The sequence below is a fragment of the Leptidea sinapis genome, chromosome 15, assembly GCF_905404315.1.
Source record: "Leptidea sinapis chromosome 15, ilLepSina1.1, whole genome shotgun sequence".
Classification (NCBI taxonomy): Eukaryota; Metazoa; Arthropoda; class Insecta; order Lepidoptera; family Pieridae; genus Leptidea; species Leptidea sinapis.
In genome coordinates, this window is record NC_066279.1 from 10,662,608 (window position 1) to 10,683,556 (window position 20,949).

Genomic DNA, 20,949 nt, shown 5'->3' on the forward strand with positions numbered 1-20,949 from the left:
TCGCAAACATTCGACTTGTTTTCTGGGACGTCTGCTACACGATACCAGGGATATTTGACGCCCGGGAACGCATTTACAACCATGCTGAAGTTGCGTGATTTTGAAGACGGGAAGGTTTTCACGTGAGGCCTTGAGCAGTATTCTCATGACACAGCGATGCTTATGTCGTGATGGACAGTGGACAGGGTCTGTGCAGTGGGAATGTGTGCTGGAGACGTATTATTTTCATGTGTAATGGATCCTGGATAACTGTGTGTCCCTGGCTAGTGGTGCCACTAACTGGCACCTGCATTTTTAGCTTTACCAAGCGTTACATGCAACAGTTACGGAAAAGTGTGGTGCGTCGCCGTGAGCTGATATTTCCATGCACGGTTTTACTCACGTTTTATCGCTATGGGTACCGACTTGTTTCGGACCATTCGCAGGTCTTTCTTCAGAGTGAGTGTAGTGGGTTCGCGATAACGTCCCGTCTCATAATGCGGATTTGTGCTAGCTAACTACAATAAAGGAAGTTTGATCATTGATCATACGGTCAGGATAAGTTCGTGCTCAGATGGTAAGTATGCCGTAGTTGACGGATGCTCTTCCAAGTGACGGAGGGTTCCCTAGAAATACGTAATTGATACTTTCATAGAATTCTGCTATTTAACAGCTGCTAATGGCTGTGATAAAGCAGCAATCTCGCGATTCAAACGTGGAGATTCAGTGCCTGCCGGAATATCCAAGAGAACACCTTATATCAACGGTTATACAACTTACAAAAGTTGTTAAATGTCCTTTAACTGAAAAGGTGAAACTGAAACTTGTGTGTACTAGGGTTGCCAAGTCCAACCCTCAGTCTGACCGACCTAAGAACGTGATTGTCAAACTTCCCTCTCCGCGTATGCGTGACACTTTGCTGGCTGCCTGCTTGAATTATAACACGTTGAATCCCGAAAATAAACTTAATACGGCAGACCTAGAAATTGGAGGGTATAAGCAGCAAATTTACGTCGTATAACACGTGTCACCTAACAATGGCAATCCTTTACCCATATCGTCTATATATTTGCCGGTAAAATTTCTTAAAAAATCTACAGTTAGCAGAACCAACTTTTATCTAGCAAAGTAGGATGACATCAATCCCGAATTGAGTAAAATTGATTTTGAAATATCAAAAAGAGTTTGATATAAATGCTATGACAAATAAGTTTTACTTAATTATTAGAGAGATAATTAATAAACATGCACCAAAAACGCAAATCACACAATCAGAATTATCCAATTTGGTATACGAGGCAACTTGTACTTTTACTTAAAGAAAAAGAGAAATATCGCTTAAGATTTAAAAATATAAAAATCGGCTGGATGAGTACGAGTTTCGAATCGCCAGAGCGGGATGTCACATTCAGATTGATGCATGTTACAATAAATATCTCCGGACAATAGAAGAATCAATTCTTAAAAACAATTTAAAGTCATTTTGGTCTTTTATCGCATCAAAACGAAAAAATAAAACAAATTTACCACAGGAAATGCATTTCAATACGGCAAAATTCTCGGTGGTGGTGTACCACAGGATATTTGTAACGCATTTCTCTTCTGTGTATCAGGTGCACTCAGGTGTCTGTGTCGGATCTGGTTACCATGACGGGAGAAACTAATAATACGCTAAACCATATAGTAGTAACTGAAAAACACATTTCGGTTGCAATTAAAAAATTAAACAAAAAACCAGGGCGCAGGCCCTGATCTGATACCTGGAATTTTTATTATTAACTGTGCAAAGAATCTATCTATCTAATCTTAGTATTATATTCAACGCATCACTAAATCTTGGGGTATTCCCTGTAGCTTGGAAATCAGCCAATGTTGTACCAATTCTTAAAAGTACTAGTTATAGTAGTGATATATGTTCATATAGACCAATTTCTATTCTCTCACTGTTTGGAAAGTTATTTTAATCCGTTGTTTGTTCCGTTCTAACGGCTCACGTTAAACCAATTTTGATTAATCAGCAGCACGGGTTTAGATGAGAAACGTTGGTAGAAAAATGATGGCTTTTTTTTCTCAGCTACGGGTCCCATCTGCACAATTACACTTGAAGATCAGAAGAGAGTTAATGCCGAGTAATATAAGATAAAAGTTCGCAAAAGACGACCAAAAAGCCGCGTTCTCCTAAAATGTCTACCGTTACCAATCTTGTTTGTCATATAATAGATGTATCTGAGGCAATCGACATGGGGCTACAAGTTGACACAGTATATACAGATATGAGTAAAGCCTTTGATAAAGTCGACCACGGATTAATTATATCAAAACTCGTAAAATGTTGCCTGTATGGCAAACTTTTGTCTTGTTTTCCTGTTATTTGTCTGCCAGATCCCAAACAGTGGTAGTATGTGCGCACCAGTCGGATGCTTTTCAAGTGACATCAGGAGTTCTTCAAGGCTCACACCTAGGTCCTATACTTTTTTTATTTTTTATAAATGATTTAGGTAAGGTAATCTAAAATTCTAAGTTTTATCTTTTCGCCGATGATTTAAAGAATACGAGAGTAATTGATGACGTAAATGATTCCCTTTTGCAAGAGGACTTAACAAGAATTTCTCATTGGTCACCTGCAAACAAGTTACCATTAAACATCGATAAATGTAAGCATATAAAATTTACGAGGAAACTATATATACCATTGGAAACTAAATATAGTATAAACGGAGTTGACCTCGAAGAAGTATGGCTTATTAGAGATCTGGGCGGGATATTAGATAGATAACTAAATTTTAAGTCTCATCTTGAACTAATTGTAAATAAATCCTTTAGAATGCTTGGCTTCATTTGGAGAAATACTAAGAAATTCAAAAATACTCTTCCTTTAAAAACACTATATGTGTCTCTGGTACGTAGCCATTTAGAATATTGTTCAACTGTATGGAATCCTCACTAAAAGTATGATATGCAAAGACTTGAGAAGATTGAAAAAAGGTTCATGATTTTTATGTGTATCCATCAAAACAAGCTACATCAGTTACAATCATATAATGAGCGCTTTTTCTTTTTTGAATTGACAACTCTCTCGCGTAGACGTTGGAACTCAGATGACCGATCAGGTTTTTCTTATTAAAATAGTTAATAATTTGATTGAATGTCCTTAATTACTGGAAAAAATTAACTTCAAGGTTCCTCGTGCTAATGCAAGAGTGAATAACTTTCAGCCTTTTGCAATAGATACTTACCGAGCAAATGTAGGATTCCACAGTCCTTTACCTCGGCTATGCCGTCAACATAACGCATGGTTCAACGACATAGATGTTGAACTACATAATATATGTTTAATTAAGTTTAAAAGAGCGTGCTTCGAATATGAGATGGAACACTAATATTTAAATACTTGTTGTATCTGTAAATTTTAACAGAATATATTTATAGATATTCCTTTTTCTTGTAATAACCTTAAGCAATAGCGATGTAGATATTATATATGTATATCATTATATCTTATCCATAACATGTTCTTTTCTACCTCTGTTTACAACTAGGGTACTAATTTGCTGTGTTTACCCATAATTGGATGTTCACTTTAGTTTTTAAGTTTTGTATATGTATTCTAAATAAGTTTATGTGTACAGTACACATAAACTGTCGGTAAACCTTAATAAATAAATAAATTATTAATAATCTCTAAAAGAAGGACAATCTCTGATATGATGACCGCTTGGGAAACCGGCGAAAGGTGGCGTCCTTATCAGGTTTTTTCAGAATATCTTTCAAGATATTCCCCATTCCACCATCGCACGAACAACCCGGGGACGGCCGCTCATTCCTGTCATTGTAAATTAAACTTTATTCAATTAGTTTTTAACTAAATGCTTTTGAATAATCACTACAAACATTTCTTTTCAATTACTGAATTTACCGCTATTCTGAGTTCGTGAGAAGAGCATACAAGAAACTCAACGGCCACTCTTTTGAACCAAATAGAGTATTTTACAATGTTTACAAAATTGTTTGTAAGGTGCTGCAAGCAATTTATGTGTCGTGTTTAAATAATATTAATTATTCCATAAAAAGTAATAAAGAATTGACTCTTAAAAATATAAATTGTCGTATATTGGATGAATCCACCTTTAGAGCTTGAATTCGTTGATTGTGTAAGGATGCATCGTAAACATTGATGTCCCTTTTAAAAGCATGAAGTATTTTGCTTTTAACTTCATTACATAAACAGCTGTGTTGTGAAATACTCTTAGCAGGTCTATTTTTCGGACAATTATAATCTGAATGAACTCAAGGCATTTGTGTTTTAATGTAAATAGGAATTTTTCGACAGGCTGTAGTATTACTTTACATACATTGGCGCTTCAAACAAAATTTAAGGACAAATACGCTATTAGTTTCTTAAATTGAATAATAAAAAATAACTATCAATTAGTCTGGAGTATTGGTCTACGAGTATATTTATAACTTGTTAGTTAGTGTTACAATCCCAGAAACCCCCGGCCAGTTATGTATTACTTGTTGATACGTACACAACTCTAACTTTTAAAATCAATCTTTGAGTTACTTAGTATAATCGAATAAATACTTTTTGTATGTACTTTTACTTTTGGCAAAAGTAAAGCTACTGGCGCCAGCGAAAGCGCTACGTGTTGTTGTTTTTTTTTAAGTGAAAACTTCTTTAGCATCTTTATTGTATGAAAATCGATGATACGAAAATACGCGACGACAGTAAAAAGAGATAGACACATAAATTCATAGGAGTTAACGTGGTAGAAAATGAGATAGGAAGCATTGTACAGTGGTTTGGTACCAGGCGATCATAGTTGAAGAAGAGATTGTCATATGTATGACGCGAGTATACCTTAATATATTCTGACGTCATGCGCACGATGTGTTACTACGTAGACACCCGGAGAACATAAATATCGTAGCGGTGATAGTAATGTCTTTCATAACGGTTGAAATCATGTGTCATCCTAGCAATATGTACCAGGACTACACAATGCAGGTGTAGCTTCTGACATGACGTGTACTTTGTACACACGCAATTTTTTTTGACGTACAACGTAGGAGCAATTATTTTTGTATTGATGTATAATATAGCTATACAAAAAGAAATTGAATATCCTTAAGACCTATCCTATTCAATTTACTAAAAAAATCTCTTAATTTTGTAATCAAGTTCTCATTTTTTTATATGAATGAGTAACCAAATGATACGTGTTTGTGTTTACTTGCATGTTTCTAAGTTCTCCCCTGCTCAGATTACTTAATAAAATCTTCATTCGTGTTTTCTGCGATTTTTCTTCTTTGTGAACTTTGTGACAAAAGCCGTTCTATCTATCCGTCTTTCTTAGTTTTTTGTGCTCTTTCTTAAGTGATTAAAAGAGCAGTTTGCCAATCTCGCGTCATCTGGCCAAACAATGACTATATTTCGGTCTGAGTCATAATATATCACAAAAGGAATACGACCCTGACAAATCCCACTAAACTGAAATATTAAAACATTCTATGTAGATATAAAGCTTTAAAATATGAAACATTTATATTTTATTTTTAGTTCTCTTGAAACGAATCATAATTGCAATGCAATTGTCGCTTCTCTTTTTCATTTACTCTGACAATCAAGTTTTTCACAACGAGCGGCGCCGTCTATGTTGAATTTCACAATTTTAAGTTAAAAACTGATGCGATTTTACCAAAATACATAATTAAAAAACAGGAAGGTAGGGAAATATAAAAAGCCCGCTTATTATTATCTTGTTTTAAATGACGATGTTGGCTGATTGGAAATTAAGGAGAGATATAGAATTATTAAACATTGCAAAAGTTCGCGAAACAACAAAGTGGTGGTGTGATATATTTTTTTAATTTTACAACCGTTACTTAAACAGTCTTATTAATTATTATACTAGGTATACTTCAAAAATTATTCTAAATGCTCAATTGTACAAAAAAATATATCGCATTTTTTGTGCCTTGGACCAAAAATTATCCATTTTATGTGAAGTCACGCGTCCTTTTCATTTCCCATTTATCTCCTAGCATTCAGTACGGATTTGAGCGCTGTCTGTGGCGGTCGTGTACTTTACGATATTAATAAAAAAAAATTGAATAAAAATGGATTTACTTAAAACAAGGCACTTCAGTCTGGATGAAGTGAGTAAATTATATTTATTTTAGGCACTGGGAAAAATTAATGTGAAACAATAGTTTAAAAATTGATGTATTATTTTATAAAATACATATATTTTATGATAATTTAATGATGAGTACTAACCAGATTTTGTAAATATAAATATTAAAAAAAAGTAGAATCAATAAAATTCTTTTTCTAGCATATCTATGCATCAGAAAAACATAATAAGGATTTAAATCTTATGTAAACTTTTCATTAATACTAATATTATAAACATCGACTTTTTTATGTTTGAATGTTTGTCACTAAGTTACGCCAGATCATATCAAAATCAAAGTATACATGTAGGTCACGGAAATGATACAAATGAATTTAAAAAAAATATATATTGAATTTACCGCTACTTCGTAAAGGATTGAGCTAATGAGAAGAACTAGCAAGATACTCTTTGCCACTCTTTTAAATCAACATTTACATTCTCATCGTTTTACAAATCATTTCAATTATAATATACTTAATATGTAAAGTGATGCAGCGAAAATACTCAAATGTCAATTAATAGTCAATGCCTTACATGAGTAAGTCAAAAAAGTAAATGTAAATTAATACAAAATAAAAGTTATTGAGCACAGTAGATAAATAAAGGTAATTTTTGGGCATTTGGGTAATTTTATAAGCGATTATAAAAAAATATATATTAAATTTAAGGAATCTAAATATTAGTGAATAAGAATAGTTTTTGACACCTATATAAATTATATACTAGTTGTATTTACACTGAGGGTATTGTTTTAAATGCCTTATTAGGATGCCGGCTAGATTATGGGTGCCACAACGGCGCCTATTTCTTCCGTGAAGCAATAATGTGTAAGCATTCTATATTTCGGTCTGATAGGCGCCGTAGCTAGTGAAATTACTGGGCCAATGAGACTTAACATCTTATGTCTCAAGGTGACGAGCACAGTTGTAGTGCCGATCAGAATTTATCGTTTTTTCAAGAATTCTTAGCGGCACTGCATTGTAATGGGCGGGGCGAATCAATTACCATCAGCTGAACGTACTGCTCGTCGCGTCCCTTAATTTATAAAAAATAATGTAATATATCATTATGGCCGAAGTTGGGGGTAACAGCTAGTGATTAATAAATGGAAACACTAGCATGTTTAAGAGAGTTTACCTAAGATATAATCAGAAACTTTTTAATATAGTTATATTATCTATATTTATACTTACTGATGGCCGGTGTGCTTCGTTTCATCTAAACAAATGCATACATACAATACTTCATAAGAAAACAATATATATTGTTAATAACGAAATTTGTAAAAGTTCAACCTTAGTATGAAACGTGCGGTGATTTGAAATAAGTTTGAAATAGTAGTAATTACAGTGTGGCGATGGGCGACGAAGTGTAATCCGGCTTGATATGAAAGCAAACAATTGCTTAAAACGTTGTCGATTTCGGCTATTCGGCTCCGTTTTTTACAAGATTATAGCCTTTTTTTTATGAAATAGGAGGGCAAACGAGCGTACGGGTCACCTGGTGTTAAGTGATCACCGCCGCCCACATTCTCTTGCAACACCAGAGGAATCAGAAGAGCGTTGCAGGCCTCTAAGGAAGGTGTACGCGCGCTGTCTAGCAGCAAGAGGCTCTATCTAAACGTATTAATTACCTAAGGCTGTGAAATACGATACTAAACTAAATGTTCAATATGACCAAGAGCTCTTTCATAAAAAATATTCTAAGACACAAAAATACTATTATTATAATCATAAAAATCTTCATTTAATACAAAACCCTTTAGCAGGTTATTTCCTACACGTGTTTAATATAATCAACAACATCTTTTTATTATCCAATTTCATTACATAAAGTTGAGTTTGTGAAGTTTGAGTTTAGCAACACTAATTAGTATGTATTTCTAGGCGTCAATGCGAAGCGGGGCGTTAGCAGCCATGGAGGCCGAACCAGATCTCAGCACATTTGAGAATAAAAGTGGCTTAGCTGAAGACATGAAGTTCCTTGCTTCGATGCCAGAGCTTTGTGATGTCACCTTCCTCGTCGGGGATACAAGAGAACCTGTCTGCGCAGTTAAAGCTGTGTTGGCATCTAGAAGCAGGTGAGCTGTGATCAAATAAATTAAGATGGCTTAGATATTGAAGAGAAAACGGAATCGTGCGAAATCGTGCGAAAGGAACTTCGTTCTAAAAAAAATATATCTACCATCTTACAATAACAATAGTCCTATTCCACTAGTACTGATTTGGGAAGTTTTGAATTTGATTGAATTGCAACACTGAAAAAATGGCTGGAAAGAATCATTAGAAATAAACATTTTATGTGATGTTTCATTTCTTAGGATATAATCACGGACGAACAAAAAAATAAGAACTCCGTGTCACCTTACATAACAGTGAGGCACCAAAACAAGCCGGTAATCGTGTAAATACATAGCCCCACACATACACATACACTAATACAAGCCGATCGACCGCCATTATGAGATTTGCCATCGTCTGTGACAGATCAGTTTGCGTCGCAATAAAATATTTTAAAAATGCCGTCGTGCGTTGTGAAAACGTGTAAAAACAATAATGTAAAACTATTTGTGGATATATGATTTATATATATTTAAGGGAGGAAAAAACGTGTAACTGGTATACCTCGTAACCGCACACACACTAGCATAAAGGTGCTTCACTTACTAATATCACGGCGCGGAGTCCTTTTTTTTTCTAGTCCGTGGATATGATAGAAATAATGGATACTTACCGGTGTTAGATTACTGTTCCATTTTTTAATCGATAGTCCCTATAGTCTTGGGCACACTTTAATCGCGCAACTGGTCATTTTAGTTTTTTATTAATTCGTGCACACACAGCGAGGTAATGGAGCCTGGCGCAAAATGTTGGCGTCAGAATTTTTCAATGTTAACTCGCGTGCCCCTCTGTCCATCTAGACATGTATATAGTCTAAGTTCTACAGCTATTCGTTTGTATAGTATTCCTAACTATAATCCTAAATTGATTTTTTCCAAGATGTCGGATTTCGTTCCGAATTCAGCCACGTGCCAAAAGATCCTTGACGCATTGTAGAAGTTTGGGAAGCTTAGATTATAAGATTCGTAGGATATTACCGATAGTGAAGTTATGTGTCAAAGATAATAGACAAAACTCAATTAATTATAATGAGGCATAGGCACACTCTCATACTGCCAAGAAACTTTATAGCATTACTTATAACATTTGTAGCCTCATTACAAAATTTACTTTAAGTTAACAAGAAATATCTTAAGGCAAAGATTATGAAATTTCTACCATGTTTCTAGCCTTCAACGTGGTATAACTTAAAAACAATATTTGTGATGTTTAACTTCAGATATTCTTTAAAATCAGTTCAGGATTGGTGAAGAATTTCAATAAAATTTGAACCCACGACCTCTGGCGTTCCGTGCTAGTGCTCTATCCAACTGAGCTAACCGTTCTAGTGACGTATCGTCATAAAATCTTGTATGCTTTGTTCAACATTCAGGTTGTGGCTTCATCTACAGTTGATAACCTGCTCAACCCTAATATTTGTATATTAGGAAATTGACTTGAGATGTCGCTCTTGTAAATCTAAACAATTTGTTCTGTTTTTTTAAAGTGATAACTCTTACTTCTATGATTAATACTTATTAATTATTTGTAATAATCCTAGAAGTGAGGGTTATCACTTTAAAAAAACATTACAAATTGCTTAAATGCCCTAACCTCTTTTGGAATCGATTAATAACAATGGTGACCCGAATTTACTTTTCTTGTTCATTCATAATTTTCATTCTTACTCTTTCCATGTATTAACAATAAAACCTTTAGGTTTGAGTGCATATTGCTTTTACCAAACTTAAAAGGCTTTGAGAATAACGATTCTATGCGAGTGCTCTTATATGTCTGCCATTTGAGAACGGAAGCTATATCCCACTTGAATGTCACTCCAGTCACTTCTGAAGTTCTCAAACTTTAAAAGTCTTTTGTATGAAAGTACTATTTTATATAATAACTGCTAAAGATTCTTTTGAAATGATTTGAATACTGAAACGAAGTTAATAAGTACTTAAAACATATTATGATGAGCTCTTTGAATGAAACAATCCATAATATTAAGAGGTGAATTTATGAAGTATTAGCTGACCCGGCAAACGTTGTTTGAAATATAAATTATTTTTAGAGTGAGGCCGTTTCTTGGATATTGAAACATTACTTTATTTTTCTAAAATAAAAGATGTTTTCTAAAATAAACGTTGTCTTTGTTACTCCTTATTACATCAGCTTCCTGTTAATAAATGTCCCGTCAAAATCGGTCTAGCCATTTCAGAGATTGGCCGGAACAAACAGACAGACAGACAGACAAAAATTGTAAAAAAAAATATTTTGGTGTATATACATGTAGTAAAAAACGCTTATTTTAATATTACAAACAGACACTCCAATTTTATTAATGTGTATAGATGTCGCAAAAAAAACACATTTTTTCTTTATTTTTGGTGTTATTTCTTCAATCTATTTTAATTTGAACCGGGTTTCAATGCGTTTTTAGAGTAAAATGTTACGTTTTTTTATTTCTTAACATGAAACCTAACAACAAGTTAATGAATGACTTATATTATGTAGCAGATATAATAATAATAGTAATAATAAAAATAACATTGATACACATAAATTATCTTGTCCCAAACTAAGCATAGCCTGTACTATGGGTACAAGAGACAACGATATATTTAATACAATATACTTACTTTAATATACATAAATACATATAAACATCCATGACTCGGAAACAAACATCCATATTCATCATATAAATGATTGCACCGGGATTCGAACCCGGGAGCTCTTGCTTAGTAGTCAGTCACTAACCATTCGGCTATATGAGTTGTCATATAAAACGTACAAATGTAAAATATTCTTCTGCTTTCCATAATTTCATGCCAAATAATTGCGCATTTTTATACAATCTAAATTAATAATCTTATTCTAGTTACGATTATTGTTATTTTTGGAGTCGGTGTCCTTCCGCCGCAACCCGCTCTCACCTCTCGTCTCCTCACGACTCAAGCACATCTCACCTGTCTAACTGTATGTAGTAACAAACCTATCTTGGATGACACCGACTCCAAATAATAGAATAATCGTAACTAGAATAAGATTAATAATTTAGATTGTATAAAAATACGCAATTATTTTTATACTTTTTAGTGCATATTATACGAGTATCTATCTATTGTTTTGGAATAGTGTTTTTGAAGGCGGTTGTTTTTTTGTTAATTTTTTTTTATTTTATGATTTTTACTGAATTTGAAGTACACTAACTAACAATTTGTCTAAATATGTGTAAATATACTAAATTTTTCAATGCAGCAATTAACGTAAGTACTTTGCAATTTGATTACAGACAGTGTTCCGTTACTTTGTCATGGATTCCGTTATCAGAACCTAACCAAACTCTCACCAAACTATTTTTAAAGTATATGCTTTCCAATAAAAAAAGAACCATCGAAATCGGTTGGCGCGATATTGAGTTATTCGTAAATTTATTATCCACTTTGCTATAAGTATGTATTGCAAAATTTAAGACTTTTATGGTTTTCTCATGATTCTACTGTCAGATCTGGACCAAATTACAATGGGACCATTCGGGAAGCACCAGCTTTCAAATAAAAAAAGAATTATCAAAATTGGTTAACACAGTCGAAAGTTTTGAGGTAACAAACATAAAAAAATAAAAAATAAAACAAAAAAAATACCGACGAATTAAGAACCTCCTCCTTTTTTGAAGTCGGTTAATATAATAAAAGTCATTCTAGGTACGACCACCAAAAACGTCAAAAGAATTCTCTTAATATTTTTGCTCATTACTGTGAAAACTTCCACCTCAGAAATGTTTTAGACATTTTGATGAAACATTCTCAACAATTTGATTGTTCGCTAATTGTACAATGTTTTCAATGTTTCACAAATAAATTTGTTGTTTAATTGAATTGGATCTAAGTTGTAATGTTTGTGATTACAATATTATTACATTTTATGTCCGAATACTGCCTTATTTCAATATTACGGTACCTTACATTAAGAATTGATCTCCGCTGCGCTCCAACTAGATTCCGCGGGCGTAGTCGCAAATTGCGGCAACTAATACAACGCCAAATTGGGCTTACTCGAGCCAGTCTCGAGCAATTGAAACTAAAAAGCCAGGTTGCGTAGTAAAACTTTGTAAAAATAATACTACAAGAAATAAGAAAGACACTGCGATCAAATATCATCAGTAAGTATTTTGTATGTTAGAAGATGTCACGCACACAAGCATCTAATATATGCCGTCAGTGATGTTCTATTTGGTTGCCGTAATAAAAAAGCTATTGTTCTTAGGTAGTACGGTATCTAGTTGGAGCGCAGCGGAGACCAATCGTAAATCTAAAAGTTGGTACCTACTCATTTTATGCTTTTGTCTTAATAATAATTTAATTATTTATTTAAAATTTACGATAATGTCTGGTCACCACAATCGCGCAATTCGAAAGCAACTTTTGCTTCGCACAGACTTTTTGATGGATTCATTTTCAAATACTGTAATTTTGAATATTTTGTGAGGGAATACAAAATATCTTAGATTATTAATATGTCTAGATAAGACTATGACAGCTGTGAAAACGTCGAGAAGAATTATGTTTAGAACTAACCTCTATTTAGAGCAATTAGATGTAGCTTAGATGAAGCTAATATTCCTGGCCTGTTTTTATCGGATATCTAACAACAAGAGACTATCTAGACGCATTAATTTTCTAAGCAAAATGTGTTCAGTTATTCCATTAATTAGTCTAAGAGGTTTTTTATAAATACTGCAAAAAGTTATCTTCTGCAGCATAAAATCGTAATAACAAGGGAAGCACTGTTCCGTAGCAGTTTAACATTGAATATAATACTCTGAAGGTTATTGAAGTAAAGTACCGTATAGCTAAAGTATTAGTTATTTATGCAACTGTTGTGTAATAAGGGGTATTAAAACACGAATGTGGATTTATCTCACGAGGCGAAGCCGAGTGTGATAATAGTATCACATGAGTGTTTTAATACCTAATTATCAACAGTTGCATACAAGACTTTATCTACACCCAGAATAGGAATCCTCTAAAAGATTCTGGAACAGTTCTTACTGTTAGCTTACTGCTAACATTAAAACACCAGTCCTAGTAGTAACCTAATATCATTCGTTACTGATTATATACAAATAAAATAATTATTAATGAAACAATTATTTATTTTAGTAGTAATTTACATTTTGTATAGTGCAATAATTAAAAGTTTTTACGGCGCGCGACGTTCTGGGAGTGTGGAGCGCGCGTAAACGAAAATGTTCTTTTTTTGAAATTCATATAGATACCACGCATCGAGCAATAAGAATGTGGCTGTATGTTGAAACTCTTTGCGCATGAAGGGATTAAAAAAAAACATAGGAGTGTTGTTATGAAATTCAGTACAACATTACAACACTCTTTTGGGTGATGTAATGGTTATTAGAACATTGGGTGTTTTAATGTTGGCAATAAGCTAACTGGTTCAGAATCTTTAATAGAGGATTTGATCTCCGATCGGCTTGATTCTCTAGCATTGCGTAGAGATGTGGGTTCTCTCTGCATCTTCTACCGCATTTATCACGGGGAGTGCTCAGAGGAGCTGTTCGGGTTGATTCCAGCGGCCGAATTCCACCATCGGACATTACGTGCAAAGTACCATCCGCATCACGTAGACGTCTGGCATTCCACAACCGCGCGTTTTCTTCGAAATTTCTTGCCTCGCACAGCCACTTTGTAGAATCAACTACCGGCAGCGGTCTTCCCGAACAGATACGACTTAGGGACCTTCAAGAAAAAAGCATACTCCCACCTTAAAGGCCGGCAACGCATTTCATGACACACCTGTTGTTGCGGATGTCCATGGGCGGTTGCCTCACCTCTCCCCATCCCGTGAGCCTCTTGCCCGTTTGCCCCCTCTCATATAAAAAAAAAAAAGAAACGCTCTTTTCATGATTTCCACATAAAAAAACTAGATGGGATGTTGGGCCTATAGTTTAATTGTGCTTCCAATAATGTTTCTTGATAATGGCACTGTCAAATTTCCAGATGATTTTGATGATACCTAACCCTAGAATACGTGCAGTTCATTCGGAACGGTCTTTTTATGTTTGTTACCTCAGAACTTTAGACTGGGTGAACCTATTTCGATGATTCGTTTTTAGTTTGAAGGTGCTCCCCGTGTGGTCAAATTGCAATTTGGTCCAGATCTGACATGAGAAAACCATAAAAGCCTTAAATTTACATTAAGTATGTGTGCGACAAATGGACAAATAACTCAATATCACGCCAACCGATTTCGCTTATTCTTTTTTAAATTGGAAAGAATGTACTTCAAGGATAGTTTAATGGTGAGCTTCTGGCGATGGCATCTATGACAAAGTAACGATTTTCAGCCGAATCTTTTTTACGCTATCCGGATATTTGAGTCACCTACCGTAACGTCGTTATGATTAAATAATTATCGTAGTCGAATATGATGATCAATGGAGCTTTTTAACGACTTACACTAAACGTACGATCTGTGGCAGAATTTCAAAATGTGTGTTATGAAATCGCAATATGCTTACTTTCATTGCTGCATTCCAAATTTAGTAGATCTATACACATTCAGACAAATTAGTCAGTGTACTTCAGATTTACTTAAAATCGAAAAATAAAAATAAGATATAATGTGCACTAAAAAGTATTTAAAAAATGCGTTTTTAAATACAAACTAATTAATCTTATTCTAGTTTTAAGTATTGTTACTTTTGGACTTGGTGTCAGCCAAGGTAGGTTTGTATGTACATACATAGATATAGGTTAGATGTGCTTGTGTCGCACGCGCGACGTGACGAGGCGAGAGCGGAGGATTTCCAAAAATTACTATTATCGTAACTAGAATTAGATTATATAAAAATACAGAATTATGTTATACTTATTACTGCATATTATATCTATTGTTTTGGTATAATTTTTTGAAGTAGGTTGTTTTTTTAATATTTTTTAAAACCAGACAGTGGACTGAATTTACAACCCACACCCATAATAATTCATTTTATAGGGCTAACAAACAATTTGTTCCTTTAAGGGTCTTCCAAAAAATTCTCTATCAAGCTCCAAGTCCACAACGGAAGAAAGAATCAGCGCCCCGAGAGAACAAATTAAGGTTGTTCTTGAAGCGATCGTCGGAACCTCTACTGAATCTTCAAAACGCCGCCCAACAGGTATCCAACAGTCTATTTAACTTGTAATACCTCAGTAATTTTGTATCAGACCCAGACCATGTAATTGATTTCATACCCTCCAGTTGATTCAATTCCGCACCACTTCATCGGAGCGTACGTCTTCAAATGAAATTTACTTTCGCTTCGTCGAACCATAGTAGCTATATTAACTTTTTTGTATATTTCATGGTATTAATATTTTTTATATTTATTATAGAAACGAGTTTTGGAATGTACTTATATTATATCGTATAATATTGTTATAAAGATAAATATTATTATAAGTACTGAAAATTGAGTTGCAATGCATGCTTGATTAATTAAAGTGTATCAGAAATGGTAGATTTTCAATGATTCGTTGATCATTGCATTTTCAAGTTTCAAGACTATCATTTTAACACACATTTGATATTTACTACAGAGATCGACATTCACGCAACAATTGGCACCAATACAAGAGGTAAAAACAAAATTGTCGTCGTTAATTATTTTGAATCTAAACTTTTATCAGTGTTTATATATTTTATACTACAGTTCACATCACAAATGTAGATAGGTCTGTGAATACGAAACATTTGATAGAATTTCCAATTTTTATGTACAGTAATTGGTTGTTGGTTCTCGCATGTGTCGTTTTACGCTGTTAGAATGGATTCGTATATTTTGTAACATATCAATAAAACGTGACTCCTTGCCTGTTATATGTATACTACTACCGATAACTACTACAACGACCGATACTAGCCGACCCGAGAGACGCTGTTCTGTCAATAGACAAAAATATGAAGTATAGTATAATAATATACTCTGCCTGGTTTTCTTCAGTGTTTTCGTTAAAAGCTCCCAGAACGGCTTATTTTTTTCCAACACCTCCAACAAATATCATTAATATATAAGTATAGAAAACCCTAACAAATTATATACTCAAACCTTCCTCGAGAACCACGCTATCCATTGGTGAAAATAGCATGAAAATCGGTGCAACACTTTTTGAGTTTATCGCCGAAACCGCATAATATGTCGAATTACCCCTTTCTACATACTCGTCTGAACGACTCGATCACTTTGTGTCACGTAGAGTTGTTCTATCTTGATCCCTGAGACACCGCACCACACAAACATCATTCTCACAATCTGAATTTTCTTTATGAAAATAAGGGACTAGACGAGCAGGACGTTCAGCTGATGGTAATTGATACGCCTTGCCCATTACAATGCAGTGCCGCTAAGGATTACTTACAAAAATACTGAGCGGCACTACAATTGCGCTCGTCACCTTGAGACATAAGATGTTAAGTCTCATTTGCCCAGTAATTTCACTAGCTACGACGCCATTCCGACAGAAACACAGTAATGTTTACATATTACTGCTTCACGGTAGAAATAGGCGCCGTTGTGGTACCCATAAACTAGCGGGCATTCTGTGCAAAGGAGCCTCCCACTGGTAAATGCTTAATAATGCAGATTTCAAGTAACTTTATGTCGCGTATATCCAAACTATGTTCTTCTCTTCGAGGTGTTTCCCCGCGCTTTATAAAAATGTGCGTATCCTCAGGTATTGTCGTTCAACTAAAGACGATATGAACCCCATGTCTCAGGCCTTAGCTTCAAATAGGTCGTGTGTTCTGTGAATGTTAACGTTAACGGACTGTGAACCATGGAGTGACGTTACCTTGATATGTTACAAATATGGAATCCATCAAATAGAACTGCTTTATTTGCGTTCAATAACTGAGTATGATAAACGCACTCCAATATATGCTTCAACTTTTACTGTGCAAAATTGTATTAAATGCTGCTTTTATTTACGTCTGCTGTTAATTATTTCTTGTAAGCTAAAAACACGCATTATTTTCAATTTTTTATTAATATCCGACTTCTTTCTCAAAACTCTTGGCCGTATACATTTTATCTTAGATTAAGAATCTTGCTGTAATAAATATTGTAACTGAGGTACGTTTGGACAGAAATACATACTTCAAAAAGTTCAGCTTCGTGATAATTATTCTTTTATTAATTTTTTAAGCAGTGTAACAAATACAATAATAAATATTTTTGTATGCATTGTAAACCAAGTAAGCAAAACACATTAGATTTATATGAAAATATAGCAGTTTGCCCAAAAAAAAGGCAATGATGCATATTATGTGGCCTGCACGAAAAAAAATATTTTCTAAATTTCTTAAGAATTATTTATTTACCCCCTTATTCATAAAAGTCTGCTAACTTAAAGCATTGCTAATTCGCACTCTGTCTTCTTCTATTGACCTAAGTCAGAATGAGAAAAAACACTCCTTAGCGGCTGTTTAAAGTTAGCGGAGCATTATGAATAAGGGGGTTAAAGTCTATCTTTGAAAAATCTCAGAATGTATGTTTGAATATTAAAAAAGCAGGGAAATGAAAACAAGAGATATTGAAATCTTTATTTATATTTACTTACTTTACCTATTTTTACTTATTTAAATGTACCTACGTCAACTTTTTAAGGTGAGCAGAACAAACAAAGCTCAATTTGTTAATATATTTTTATTTTTGTGTCAGCCGTCCTCTCAACAACATCAAACACTCATCATCGAAGAGTTCGAGCCAGATGTATTTCGACAACTCATTGAATATATTCATACGGGATGCGTTACGCTTCAACCAAGAACATTACTGGGTAAGAACTTTATTTTTCAGCCAATACTATTTTACTATGTATATCTATCTATATACAATACTAGCCGTTCCCGCTCGCTTCGCTGGGCGATTTTTAAAAGGAAATAAATTAAATTTTATTCATCTTATGACAAATACAATAAAAAAATAAGTAGATATAAACCATCTAGGATAAATTTCGCATCGAATGGTGTTACTTTCATGTCGATACGATCAGTGGTTTAGGCTTTAAAGAGCCTCAAACAATGAACATTTTCATTATATATATGTCTCAGGGAAAAAAACAGTGATTTGGTCAAATCTCGGTAAAAAAAACAACACGATTTTATCATTTCTCTAAACAAATCTAGTGATTTGACCAAATGCCAGAGTTGATTCCGTGAAATGACAAAAAATATTTTCTTTGGTATTTATAAAGTTTATTTGGTAAGACTGAGACATAATTTGGTAAGAATTTAGTAAGGTGTCGCAGGTGGAGGGGGGTGAGAGGGGAAGGGGGAGGGAGGAAAATTACCTATGTCCCCTGGCTTACTCCCCCACTCCCATGAAAAGGTCTCTTGTAACCACTTGTAAACCAGTCTCTTGTAAATCAAATTAATGTATCCTAACCTCAAAACAGACAAAAGTTTCTCTAAAAGTCAAGTAGGGCCCATATTATTAAAGTAAAAACCACGAATTCATCCAAAAACATTCAACTCGCCAACTCATTCTTTAAACATACTCCGTGATTTGATCAAATCACTTAGGGAATTGACCAAATCTCTGTTATTATCATTTCCCTGCGGCATGTATATGTGAGTGATGCGACTAGAAGAACTTAGGATGTAAAAGCGTGCGAAGCGAGCATCAGACTTGAGTCATACCCCGTACACGGACAGGTTAGGTGGAAGAGGATCCCCTTCGTGGTTCTACTTGACCTTTAGTGGAACTTTTATCTGTTTTGAGGTTAGGTTACATTAATTTGATTTTCAATAGAATGTTCGTTACCTTTTCATTGGAGTGGGGGAGTGAGCCAGGGGACAGAGGACATCTCCCTCCGTCCTCCTTCCCCTTTCACCCCCCTCCATCTGCGACACGATACTAAATTCTTACCAAATTATGTCTAAGACTAACCAAATAAAACTTTTAAATACCAAAGAAAAGTCTTTTTGTTATTTCACGGAACCAACTGCATTTGGTCATATAACTAGATTTGTTTCGAGAAATGATAAAACCATGTTGTTATTTTAACATCTTCCGAGATATGACCAAATTACTGTTTTTATCATATTCCTGCCACATATATATAGATTATGCCACATAGCCCAGTCATATTAGGTAAAAAAAGGGGTCAACCTCGGAATGAAAGATAATAAGCTGCAAATTGGTATGAACCTTTGTTTTGTCATTCTAAATGTTGTCTCAAAAGTCACAATCGTTATCGTGTCCGCGTCTCAAGATATTCAAGGTCAAAGGTCACAAAAATCGGTTTTTCGCGAATATCTGGCTTCCTATCGGTTAAATGAGATTTGCATTTATTATAAAAGTTGTAGGCTATAAAATTCCCTACAACTTTTGTTTAAACTTTTTTTTCATACGACCAACCGTTTTGAAGGTAGAGCGCGAAGTGCACATCGTACAGTCATATACGGCCTAATGCAAGGTCAAGCGTGAGTTATGGTTATCAGTACGTTATAAAGTCAATTATTTACTGGGAAATTATAATTATTAAACAATGCCTATTATTTATGTACTAACTATTAATTATTTATATTTAATTAAAGTAAGTAACTTGATTATTTATATATAATTATTCATATTTAACTATTTAAGTATAAAATATTATTAATTCTGGATTATATATTTTAGTTTTATTTTAAGTTAACACGACATTATATATCTTTTCTTTAAAACGCGTAAATTTCTCAATACTTATATACCTGGAAATACTTGTCCCTACCCTATGCCCTTTTATTCTATCAAATTTACAAAACTAAATAAACCTGTACAACTGTCAACACTTCCACCAACAAGTGTAGCAGCTCATCAACACATAAAACGTGTCTACTACCAGATTCAAACGTGGTTAGGGAAGGACTTAGAACCTCAAGAATGGGGCTGGATGCTTGAAAATGAAATCCTGGAGCCCATACGAACGTTATTACCTCCAGCACCAGCCGAACTACTAAACGTAATATTTTGCAATTGCAAAAATGGTTGTGGTTCCCGCTGTGGATGCAGAAAATCAGGGCTACAATGTTCTTTAGCTTGCGGCCAGTGCAAAGGACAAGCTTGCCTCAACGCTTCACTGTATCCAAGTAATCCCGATGAAGAAAATACATATGATCCCGATATTCTGGAAGGTTTGGAGATGAACATGACAGATAATGAGGATGATGACAATGAATCGAACATTTTTGAGCGACAAGAAGAAGAAGAAGACGAAGAAGAAGAAGATAATTAGCTTCCATTTCCAATTTCATTACAATTAAAATCAACAAAGATACTTTGTATATTTGAACTCACATTTTGATAAATGTATATTATGCCGTATTTAATAATAAATAAAAATATGTGTAAAATATGTACTCTTACTATCATTTTAACTTAAAATAAAACTAAAATATATAATCCAGAATTAATAATATTTTATACTTAAATAGTTAAATATGAATAATTATATATAAATAATCAAGTTACTTACTTTAATTAAATATAAATAATTAATAGTTAGTACATAAATAATAGGCATTGTTTAATAATTATAATTTCCAAGTAAATAATTGACTTTATAACGTACTGATAACCATAACTCACGCTTGACCTTGCATTAGGCCGTATATGACTGTACGATGTGCACTTCGCGCTCTACCTT

General features: G+C 34.0%; 1 protein-coding gene across 2 annotated transcripts in view; it reads left to right on the top strand.

Moving 5' to 3' along the window:
• Positions 1–6,053: 6,053 nt before the first annotated feature.
• The window catches only part of LOC126968481 (serine-enriched protein), a 32,987-nt gene continuing 18,091 nt past the window's right edge, over positions 6,054–20,949 (top strand). For both annotated transcript variants that reach the window (XM_050813548.1, XM_050813549.1), the window contains exons 1-5: positions 6,054–6,138; positions 8,045–8,238; positions 15,302–15,437; positions 15,859–15,897; positions 17,979–18,096. In XM_050813548.1, the coding sequence (XP_050669505.1) occupies positions 6,100–6,138; positions 8,045–8,238; positions 15,302–15,437; positions 15,859–15,897; positions 17,979–18,096 (526 nt within the window). In that variant the 5' untranslated portion in view covers positions 6,054–6,099. The remainder of the gene's footprint in view (positions 6,139–8,044; positions 8,239–15,301; positions 15,438–15,858; positions 15,898–17,978; positions 18,097–20,949) is intronic.